Here is a 12,463-nt window from a genome sequence, read left to right as displayed (position 1 = left end):
CAGAGCTGTTCATTTATAAACATAAGATTGCCTCATTAGCTACACTAAACTGTCTCTGCTATAAATTTTTTTTTCCTTTCTCTGTACCTTTAGGTTCTGAGAACTCTCTATTTTTTTTTCAACAGTCTGTCTGATTTTATACCCAGCCTCTAATCTCCAGACTTCTTTCCTCATTACTTTTCACAGACTCATAGGAGAAAATAAAACATAATAAATAAATAACAGTGCATTTTCATTTAACTGGTACCATTTTTGTGACTACTCTTAGGTGTTGGTGTTTTTTCAGCTTTACTCTGTGAAGTGAGTACCCTGAAGAATTTATTCTATAATGCACTGTAATTTGGAGATTGTTAGATTATTTTATCTCCAACTCAGGTAGTTCAGGTTCCTACTTTCTTGCTTCCCTGTTTATATTTAAATGGAATTTACTTCTCAGTTTGCACTAGAAAGTTTTAATGCACTAAAAAGCTTATAGCTTTTAAAAATGAAGAGTTAGTGTAGCATAGCGATTAAGAGCACACAAGATTAGTAATACCTGGACTCAAACCATGTTCCACCGCTTACCATGTATGCCATTTTGAGCAAGTTATTAAATCTAGGACTTCAGTTTCCACATTTGTTAAATGGAAATAATAATAGTACCTGTTTCACACATTATAATGAGCATGTTCCCATATTTTGGGAAATTTTTGGCAACATGATTTACAATAATCACTTAATCTTTATTTTGTGGTGTATTAGTTTCCTAAGGCAAGTGTAACTAAGTACCAAAAATGGGTGGCTTAAAATAATAGAAACATTTTGTCACTCTGTTCTGGAGGCTTAGAAGTCTAAGGTGTGAGTAGGGCCACGCTCTCCCTGACAGCTCCAGGGGCGGACCCTTCCTTGCCTCTTCCCGCTTCTGGTGTTTGCTGCTCCGTGTGTCTTCATATCATTGTCTTCTGTGCATGTGTGTCTGTCTCTGTGTCCAGATCTCCCCTTTCCATAAGAACATCAGTCATATTGGATTAGGGCCTATCCCAGGGGTATCACATAACTTCACTAATTACATCAGCCACACTCCTGTTTCCACATGAGGTTTCTTTCTGAAGTACCGGGCCTTAGTGGGTGTTAAGACTTTAACCTATCTTTTGAGGGAGATACAATTTAACCCATAACATATGGCTATAAATTTATTAAACTTACCTAGCTACATCCCTATTGATGAACATTTAGGTAGTCTACCTTTTAATTTAAAAATTATACTCAAATGCTTGTTTTTACAGAGATATTCATTGCATCATTATTTATAGTAGGAAGTAACTCTAAGTAGCCTAGAGGTCTAGCACTAGGGGAATGTAAAATAATGTTGAAACATCGAGACAGTGGAATGATAAGTGAAGAAGACATGGTAGAAAAGTGTATGAGCAGTAACTTATATTCTTGGTCAGGACAGAGTAACTGGTACCAGAGTAGCTCACCAGCCATAAACAATAGAAATATGTGGGGGAAATTTGAAAGTTTGTTCTAGACTTAGCCAAAAGATTGCAAGGATTCTGATCCTTGAAAGGAGGGAACAAATGAGAGGGCTTTGTCACCTGGTTCTTCTTGGCCATGCCTCCTGCAGGGGCTTGAGGAACATGGTGGAGACTGGAACAAAGGGATGGAGAACAGCCACAGGCAGGGGGCGTTCCTAGTGGCCCAGGGAAAGAAGGAAGCTGGCTTGCCGTAAGAATCACAGATCCATGAGAGGAAGCCAGCCTTTTCTAGTCAACACAGCTTTGCCTAAAGCCCAAAGAAACGTCTCCCCTGGCCACAGAGCAGAGCAGACAGCCTTCTACCTCCTGGAGGAGATGGACACAGGGCAGGCTGGGAGGGCTGTTGCAGAAGAGGACGAAAGTAGCTGTTTCTTGAATGAATAAGAACGTGTCCAGGGAGGTGGTGTTGAAGATGGCCACAGTGGCCAGTATGGGGAGTCTGGGAGGCCAGGACCCCTCATAACCTCTGCCATAGGGCCAGTCTCCACTTGGCCCTGTTGTCATGGGCAGGGGTGCCCTGTGTCATGCCAGGCACAAACACCCTTAGGGAAGATTTCAGTGGGTCCAGGGATGAGGGTTGGTACATCGATTAGGAGAGGGCAGCCTGAGGGGTGGTAGCAGAGACCTCTCAGAATTGTAATCAGGGTCCCCAAGGTAAAGAGATGCTAGACCCTCCCAAACTGGCAGAGGCCTCTGTTTCGGTAACCCTGAGTCCACTCTTGGTGGGCAGCTCACCCCTCATATACACAGACATGTGAGTGGGCCTGTATACATACACAGGGGCGTGTGCTCAAGTAGATAACCACACACTGATGTGGCCTGCCCCAGCCCACATGCAGCCCTACCCTCAGACTCCGGAGTTCCCCTCTCAGAGACCTGCCTCCAGTGTGCCTATATCTGAGGGTCTCCCCAGCAGGGCACAGGCAGGGTGACTGGACTGCTATGGGCCCTTGTGGGGTGGCAGAGGGTCGGGAGGCTTGGGAAGGTTGATGGGGAAGCAGGCCCTGCTGCAGTTCCAGCAGCCCTGCTGTTTGCCATCAGATCACACTGTGTGCTGAGAGTCAGGCATAGAACAAGCTCTACAGACTCCCTGTCTTTCTTCCTGGAGGCATTTATTGGAGTAGCATAGGGAATCAAGTAGAGCTCAGCAATTTCACTGTATGGAGGAGACAAAAATCAGAGTGCAGCAAGACTGAGGTGCCTGGAATTTGGGGGCAGAACAATGCAGTTACATCTAGAAAGAACTCCAGAAATCTTCATAGGAGTTTCTTGAGTCTTAGGCTGAATACTAAGCTGTGCATGCCTAGGATGAGACTCCTTGAGGCCAAATACCAAAGAGCTGCTAACTGAACAACATGAGCTTACACAGGGTTGGAAAATATTTAAATTCCAAACAGTGGAAAGAACATAATACCTAGGGCTTTCACTGCAGATGCCAGAAGAGCCAGAGAGATTAGCCTTAAATTAAAGGCTTCTCTAAGGCAACCCTACAGAGCTTAGAAAACAAGTCTTGAAATGATCAAGCTGCTCTGTAAAAACTGTCTGCCAGAGAAAAACTATGCACTCTTTTAAAAAAGACAACAAAGTCTAAACTCAACAATATGTGTAGTTATATGATGGATTGCTAGAAGAGAAAAGAAGCAGAAAAATATGATCTATAACCAAGAGAAAAATCAGACAGTTGAAACAAACCCAGAAATGATAGTGATGATGGGATTAGGAGGGGAAATTAAAAACTTTTTTTTATAGATATGATTCAAGATTTTAAAGAAAATATGAATACCAAAAGGAGGGAAAGTGAAGTATAAAAAATAAATAAAAATTTAACATGAAAAATATCTTAGTGAGCTTAAGAGTAGATACACAGAAGAAAAAAGTTCAGTGAAATTGAACACAAAGCAAGAGAGAATATCCAAACTCAAAGAAAGCTGTTTTTTTCTTTTTTAAAAAAAAGGAACACCAGAAGTATCCTGATATAAATACCAGGCAAAGACATAAGAAAAGAAAGTTAGTGAACAGTATATCTCATGAGCATAGATGAGGATATTCTTTTTTAAAAATGTTAACAAACAGAACCTAATAGTGTATAAAAGGGACGTTACTCCAAGAATGCAAAGTTGGTTTAAGATTTGAAAATCAATATGTTTCTTCCTATTACCAGACCAGGAAAGAAGAGCAATCTCATCATCTCTGTTGATGCAGAAAAGCAGACCATTGGCCACTGCCCGTGAAAGCAGGGATTTCTACTACTATTCAATTTTCCTTCCTTGCTGGGAAAACAGTTTGCAGTTCTTTCTACAGAAGTGTTTTGATTTTACCTTTTTCAGTCAGAGTGATTACCTTCCAAACAGAATGTCGTCTATTTACCTTGGAGTTGCTGTCCACAGACCGGGCAGCTCTTTGTTGGTTATTGGAGAGCTATTTATGTGCCACTGTCCAAGTGACAATAGAATCTGGCAGCTCCTTGTGCAGTTCCAAAGTCAGTACTAGTGAGAAAGATGCTCCCTTCTCATGAGTATCCCCTCCTTATATTCTCCAGGTAGAATGACCCTATGTAAGCCGATTCCATTGTATTATTTAACTCTTCTGGGCATTGTCATTCCCATTAGAGTGTTTCTCTGATGTCACTCAAAAACACTGCGGCTCTTTCAGGTTTGAAGATCATTGTTTGTCCTTCGGTCATAAGGGTAGCTTCAATTAATGTCAAATAGCAAGGTAGAAAATGCCCTTAAATGGAAATTCTTAGTCCAAAGTCCCAGTAGTCATCTCTGGTAGGCTCACAGGCTTTTGCCATAACCCCCAGTCTGTCCTTCACATAGGGCTATCACACAGAGAATTTGTCCCTGCTAGCACTCAAGCTTCTGTTCCACACTGCATTGGTCAGGCAGTCTTACTCCCCATTTAGCGTATCTAATTAACATTGCTTGAAAAAAGGATTTATATGCTTTCTGTTTTATGATGGTAGGTAGGGAAAACCTTCCCCAGTCAGTAAAATGTTCATCCTCATAATACAGTCAGATAAAAGAAATTCACAAACCAGTTCTACAGACTTTTACCTTAATTCAGTTAATCTTTATATTCCTAACTGTAGCCTCCATTAGGACTTCATCCACAGATTTTCATCTGACAATACTGAGTAGGAGAGTGTTCCCCAGACAGACTGAAAACCTCATTTCCATAAAATATTCAGGTAGAAGAGGCACAGCTTCTTTCTAGAAAGTCTGTTTAAACATTCCAACTTTCATAATCCTGTCAATCCTTACACTTTCATTTTCTCTCGGTCTAATTGTAGCCCACATGAGGGCTTCCCCAGTGGGTTTTGGTAACTTCTCTACTTCTTGACTAAATTACCCACTCTTGCGCAAGTCCCCAGTAAGCAGTCAAGCCAAGGAATCCTGGCCTTTTGTCAGTCTTTGTCTTGATTAGATGAAACAAATGCTGGTCAGGTTTGGATCCATCTCTAAATGCCATTGGTAACGTTAACCTTTAGTAACCATAGCTCCGACTATACAGACCTTTGTCGGCACGGTGATATCTCTGCTTTTTAATACGCTGTCTAGGTTTGTCATAGCTTTTCTTACAAGGAGCAGGTGTCTTTTAATTCTATGGCTGCAGACATGGCCTGCAGTGATTTTGGAGCCCACAAAAAGAAAATCTGTCAGTTTCTACCTTTTCCCCATCTGTTTGCCATGAAGTGATAGGACCAGATGCCATGATCTTTGTTTTCTGAATGTTGAGTTTTAAGCCAGCTTTTTCACTCTCCTCTTTCACCTTCGTCAAGAGGCTCTTTAGTTCCTCTGTGCTTTCTGCCATTAGAGTGGTATCGTCTGTATATTTGAAGTTGTTGATATTTCTCTTGACAGTCTTAATTCCAGCTTGTCATTCATCCAGCCCAGCATTTCGCATGATGTACTCTGCATATAAGTTAAGTAAGCAGGGTAACAATATTCAGCCTTGATGTACTCCTTGCCCCATTTTGAACCAGTCCGTTGTTCCATGTCCAGTTCTAACTGTTGCTTCTTCACCAGCATACAGGTTTCTCAGGACGCAGGTAAGGTGGTTATGATCCACATAGTCTGGCTTGAGACCCCATGGACTGTAGCCTACCAGGCTCCTCCGTCTGTGGGATTCTCCAGGCAAGAGTACTGGAGTGGGTTGCCATTTCCTTCTCCAGGAGATCGTCCCAACCCAGGGATCGAACCCGGGTCTCCCGCATTGCAGGCAGACGCTTTACCATCTGAGCCACCAGGGAAGACCCAGTGAAGCAGAAGTAGATGTTTTTCAAAAAGTCCCTTGCTTATTCTGTGATTCAAAGGATGTTGGCAATTTGATCTCTGGTTCTTCTGCCTTTTCTAAATAAATCCAGCTTGTACATCTGAAAGTTCTCGATTCACGTATTAATGAAGCCTAGCTGGAAGGATTTGGAGCATTACCTTGCTATCATGTGAAATGAGTGCAGTTGTACAGTAGTTTGAACATTCTTTGGCATTGCCTTTCTTCGGGATTGGAATGAAAACTGATCTTTTCCAATCCTACAGCTTTTAATAGCATCTTTTAATAGCATCATCTTTTAGGATTTGAAATAGCTCAGCTGGAATTCCATCACCTCCACTAGCTTTGTTCGTAGTAATACTTCCTAAGGCCCACCCGACTTCACGTTCCAGGATGTCTGGCTCTAGGTGAGTGACCATACCATCATGTTTATTTGGGTCATTAAGACCTTTTATGAATATTTCTTCTTGTATTCTTGCCACCTCTTCTCAATTTCTTGTGCTTCTCTTAGGTCCTTGCTGTTTTTGTCCTTTATTTTGCCCTTCTTTGCATGAAATGTTCCTTAATATTTCCAATATTCTTGAAGAGATCTCTAGTCTCTCCCATTCTGTTGTTTTCCTCTTACTTCTTTGCATTATTCATTTACAGAAGACTCTCTTATTTCTCCTTTGCTGTTCTGTGGAACTCTGCATTCAGTTGGGTTTATCTTTCCCTTACTCCTTTGCCTCTCACTTCTTTTCTTTTCTCAGCTATCTGTGAGGCCTCCTCAGACAACCACTCTGCCTTCTTGCATTTCTCTTTCTTTGGGATGGTTTTGGTCACCACCTCCGGTACAATGTTATGAATCTCCGTCTACAGTTCTTTGGGCACTCTGTCTACCAGGTCTAATGCTTTGAATATATTCTTCTCCTCTTCTGTATAATCATAGGGATTTGATTTAGGTCATACCTGAATGGCCTAGTAGTTTTCCCTACTTTCTTCAATTTAAGCCTGAAATCTGCAATAAGAATCTGATGATCTGAGCCATGGTCAGCTCCAGGTCTTGTTTTTGCTGACTCCATAGAGCTTCTCCATCTTCAGCTACAAAGAATATAATAAATCTGATTTCAGTATTGACTGTCTGGTGATGTTCATGTGTAGAGTTGTCTCTTGTGTTGTTGGAAGAGGGTGTTTGATATGACAGTACTCTGTTAGCCTAATCCCTTGAATTTATTTGTCACCTCCACTATATTGGGTCAGAATGTTTTCAAGTCATATGTCTGATAAAGTGCTTGTGTTCAAAATATATCATGTACTCTGAAAACTTATGATAAGAAAACAAAGTGAGTCAAAAAACAAAAAAAATGGACAAAAGCATTGAACAGTCTCTTTACCAAAGCTTTACAGATGACAGGGGGACTTCCCTGGTGTCCCATGGTTAAGAATCTGCCTTGCAACCAGAGGATGCAGGTTCGAGCCCTGGTTGGGAAAGGAAGAGCCTCCATGCCACAGAGCAGCTAGCTTGTGTGCTGCAGCTACTGAAGCCTGCATGGCACAGCCCGAGATCCGTGCACCGCAACAAAAGATCCTGCATGACACAACGAAGATCACACATGCTACAGCTAAGACCTGACACAGGTCTTAATAATATTTATTAAAAAAAAAAAGATTTACAGATGGCAAATATACACAGATGAAAAGATGCCCCACATCATTAGGATATATGTATAGATCAATGCAATAGAATTGAGAGTCCAAAACTAAACCCATTCATCTATGGCCAAATGATTCTTGACAAGGGTGCCAAGACAATTCAGTGAGAAAAGAACGTGTTTTTCAGCCAGTGGTGCTGAGAAAACTGAATAGGCATGTGTTAAAGAAGGAACTTGCATGCTTACCTCATGCCATATACGAAAATTAACTCAAAAATGGGTTATTGGCCTAAGTATAAAAACTGCATTTATATATGCATAAATACATAAAACTTTTAAAAGAAGTAGATATAAATCTTTATGACACTGGATTAAGCAGTGTTTTCTTAAATAGGACACTAGAAGCATAAGTGATAAAAGAAAAACTAGTCCAATTGGATTTAATAAAAATTTTTAACACATTTGTGCTTTAGAGGACATCATCAACAAGGTGAAAAAACTACTCAGAATGGTTGAAAATATTTGCAAATTATATATGTAATGAGGGACTTGTTTTTAAAATGTTTAAACACAATAATAAAAAGAAAAGTGACCCAGTTTAAAAACTGGCAAAAGATCTGAATAGACATGTCTTAAGAAAAATATACAAATGGCCAATAAGCAGATTAAAAGCATTTCAACATTGTTCAGTTCAGTTCAGTCGCTCAGTCTTGTCCGACTCTTTGCGACCCCATGAACACAGCACACCAGGCCTCCCTGTCCATCACCAACTCCCGGAGTTCACTCAGATTCCTGTCCATCGAGTCAGTGATGCCATCCAGCCATCTCATCCTCTGTCGTCCCCTTTTCCTCCTGCCCCCAATCCTTCCCAGCATCGAAGTCTTTTCCAATGAGTCAACTCTTCGCATGAGGTGGCCAAAGTACTGGAGTTTCAGCTTTAGCATCATTCCTTCCAAGGAAATCCCAAGGTTGATCTCCTTCAGAATGGACTGGTTGGATCTCCTTGCAGTCCAAGGGACTCTCAAGAGTCTTCTCCAACACCACAGTTCAAAAGCATCAATTCTTCAGCGCTCAGCCTTCTTCACAGTCCAACTCTCACATCCATACATGACCACAGGAAAAACCATAGCCTTGACTAGACGGACCTTAGTCAGCAAAGTAATGTCTCTGCTTTTGAATATGCTATCTAGGTTGGTCATAACTTTTCTTCCAAGGAGTAAGCGTCTTTTAATTTCATGGCTGCTGTCACCATCTGCAGTGACTTTGGAGCCCCAAAAAATAAAGTTTGACACTGTTTCCACTGTTTCCCCATCTTAGAAAAATATAAATTAAAACCACAATGAGATGCCACTTTATACCTGCTAGTAAGGCTGCCTATAATCAAAAAGATGGACAGTGGCATGTGTTGATGAAACAACTGTCTCATTCATTGATGATGAGATTGAAAAATTATACAGTCATTTCAGAAAACAATTTGGTGATTTCTTATTAAGTTAAACATACATTTAGCCCAGCATTTTAGGTGTTTCCTCAAGATGAGTGAAATGAAAAGTTCACAAAAAACTTATAATAATAGGATGATTATAGCATTTTTAGTCATTGTAATGAAATGCTGGGGGTCAGGGGAGAACATCCAACAAATGTCCAGTACAGTAACATTAAAAAAATTTGGCATGTTCAATACAATGGAATATTTCTCAGCTTAAAGCAAAAGGACTGCTACATACAGGTAACAACTTGAATACATCTTAAAACATCATGTTGAACAAAAGTAGACAGACACATAAAGAATACATACTAGATGAGTCCATTTTATATGAAGTTCTAGGCAAAAATCTACATCGCAGAAATTAGAACAGTGGTTGCTTGGGATGAGAGGTGCAGGGGAGATTGACTGCAAAGGTGCACAAGGAAACTTTTTTGTTGTTGAAAATATTCTATATCCTGATTGTGTTGGTGGTTACACCAGTGTATCTGTTGTTCTTGTTCAGTATCTCCTGGAGTTTGCTCAAATTCATGTCCAATGAGTCGGTGACATTATCCAACCATCTCATCCTCTGCCTCATATAACTATAGATTAAATTGGGTGTATTTATTGCATGTAAATTAGACTTTAATAAATATGACTGAAACTAAAATTTAAAAGACACATGTACAGTAAATTCCCTGGTGTTCCAGTGGTTAGGACCCTGTACTTTAACTACCAAGGGTCCTGTTTCAGTCCCTGATTGGGGAACTAAAATCCCACAAGCCAAATAGCACAGCCCTCTCCCTATCCCCCAGGCCCTCAAAAAAAAGCATGTGTGCAAAAAAAATTTTTTTTTAAGTTTTAAAAATGTTTTATTAATTTAGGCTGCATTGGGTCTTCTGTTGTGCGCCAGCTTTTCTGGTTAAAACAAGCAGGGCTACTCTTTAGTTGTTGTGCTCAGGCTTTCCATTGCCGTGGTTTCTATTGTTGTAGAGCCTGGGTTCTAGGGCACAAGGGCTAAGTTGCCTCAGGGCATGTGGAATCTTCCCAGACCAAGGATCAGAATCTGTGTCCCCTGCATTGGCAGGCAGATTATCAACCACTGGACCACCAGGGAAGTCCAAAAAAATTTTTTTTAAATAATGATCATTAGCATATATAATATGACTGCCATTAAATTTTTTTTTAAATGTTGGAAATGAATTAAAGTACCTATCTTACCCATGTTTTGCGGTCAAAGATTTTCTGGACTGCCTGTCTTATGGTTATGATTTATATATACATTATATAATATATATATATATATATATATATAATGTTATGAGTGTTATCTATGACCTATATGTGAGTCCTGTAGTGTAGTGTAACATCATTGCGGAGACATTTATCAAGCTCTAACTTATGTTAATGGGCAGTAATAAAACAGCTTAAATTTAAACGAATAAATAAAAATTATTCCACACAAAAGGCAGTTAAGTGTTTTAAGGAAAGCTCTTTTCTCCTGTTTTCTTTCAGCCTCAAGGTACTGCAGCATGCTGATTGAGGAAGGAGGCTTGCAGCATTTATACAACATCAAAGAACACGAACAGACTGATCCCCATGTCCAGCAGATTGCTGTGGCCATTCTGGACAGCTTAGAAAAACACATTGTACGCCATGGGAGGCCACCTCCCTGTAAAAAGCAGTCTCAGGCCAGACTAAATTGATAGCCATAGGTAATTGGATAATGGAGTCACAGAAATTCTTTTTGTGATAAGTTCACTTGGAATAGCTTACCCTCTGTGATGTTTTAGGGGTTTCTATGATAAGAGTCATGAGTATGGGATTGACAATGTACAGTACTGCCCATGTGAACAGTCTCTGATTTGTCTTGTGATTTTTAACTTATTAGGCAAGAAGGGTCTCTTCCTTCATCATTGCCTTTTAGGAAGATTTCCACATCTTTCAGTGTTTGAACTTACCTGTGCTTAAAATTCTACAGTTTTATGATGAAGTTTGCACGAACCCTTAGGCCAGACTTTTCTGATTTTAAAGTCCCTTCCAATCAGTTTGCAGCTTCAGATAAGCTGTTAACTTGATTGCTGGCACTGCTTCAGTTGTAAATTTTATACTGCTTCTGTATAAAATGCCTTTATTCTCTGTTTGTGTATCTTTTATAAGATGTCCTTCTTAGTGTGAAAGAATGGAAATCTGAGTCCTACCCTTGAGAAAGCTACTTACTGGGTAGTGCCAGGATGGCTGGCAGAAAATACATTAAAAACTACTAAGGGAGAATAGAGGTTAGGAACTGGGAAAAGCCCTGCTCTTGAGGTATTTTTAAACTGGGACTGGCTAATCTTCTGGAACCCACCTCTCCTAAGACATTGAGCAGTAGCTTGTTCTTCATATTAGTTCTTGGAGACGTGGACTGCCGCTTCCTATACAGACTGCAGGTTACTCTCTAGAAATATTTCCCCAAGCTACCACGGTGTAAAATATTACAGCATTCTGTGTTAGAGATTAATTAACTGTCTGAATCTCTTTATGTCATATTGTGAAAAAATCGTCTCTTGCTAAAACTGACTGTTCTTTTCTCTCTATTTCAAAGTCATTTTGTTCGGTGGAATAGAGACCATATATGGTGTTACCTGCTCACTTAAAATAATTAATTAACAACAGTAAATTTTGCCACAAGAAGTTAATTTTCTTTTGTTTCAAAATACATGTATCTTAATGTTTTCATGTTAGGGAAAGATATCCACGTCTCACTGCCAAAAATAAATAAGAATTAGATGATTGTTAAATGTAATGATTCTAGTTGCAGTGCAGAAAAGGAAATATTTTGTGATAGGTTATTTTTTAGACAGTTTTCTTTTCTTTAGGAGAGTTGTTATAGTATAGTAAAGAATCAATTATAATGGCAGTTGGGAGGCAGCAAGTCACCAAGAGAGTTATTTTCCATTTTAAATTTTAGTTTGTGAATAAGGTTAACCTGCAGTCTTAGATAACTGCATTTTTTTCATAGATGGCCAAAATGTTTTCAATAGAGATTTTAAATGGTACATTTAAATCATTGTGATCATTCAGAAGCATTTTTATTTAGAAAGGAGCTGGCTTATTAGTAGTATGCTGTTAACATTTTGACATACATGTTTCATACCACTATCACAATAATCATACTTGAATTATTTGGTACTCCTTTACAGAAATAAAAACTAAAAGAAAATAGGTATTTAGAATCACTAAAAACCATTTTAAATTGCGGGTTAATTCTGACTCAAGGAATTTTTATAGGTGTAAGATAAATTTTCACAGGTTAAGTATTTCAAAGGAAATGGAAATTTCTTTTTAAAATGTCCCCTTTTCCTGGGTTTTAAATATCTAAGGCAAAATGTCAAAAATAGGATGTCCTACAATAGCTTAGAAGTTGGTAGCTGTGTGGACCATTTCCAGGTCTTCTGGCTTGTGTAGTTAAGGAAAAGCCTATTTGAGAAGTTTGGTTTCAAGTTTCTGTTGTATCCTATTTAAAACAAAAGTACATGCTCCTTGTAGGCTAATCCTAGGTTTTTTGTCTTTATAAATTGTTTTCAAATATG

At 39.4% G+C, this 12,463-nt stretch overlaps 1 protein-coding gene across 1 annotated transcript in view; it reads left to right on the top strand.

Annotated features, from left to right (window-relative positions):
* Positions 1 to 10,594, top strand: part of ZYG11B (zyg-11 family member B, cell cycle regulator) — a 59,018-nt gene extending 48,424 nt beyond the window's left edge. Inside the window, exon 15 of the mRNA XM_068961537.1 lies at positions 10,404 to 10,594. Within this exon, the coding sequence (XP_068817638.1) occupies positions 10,404 to 10,594 (191 nt within the window). The remainder of the gene's footprint in view (positions 1 to 10,403) is intronic.
* Positions 10,595 to 12,463: the final 1,869 nt, after the last annotated feature.

This window comes from Capricornis sumatraensis, chromosome 2 (assembly GCF_032405125.1).
Source record: "Capricornis sumatraensis isolate serow.1 chromosome 2, serow.2, whole genome shotgun sequence".
In the NCBI taxonomy this organism is placed as follows: Eukaryota; Metazoa; Chordata; class Mammalia; order Artiodactyla; family Bovidae; genus Capricornis; species Capricornis sumatraensis.
Note: the sequence above shows the minus strand (reverse complement) of the source record. Positions and strands in the feature narration are given on the sequence as shown.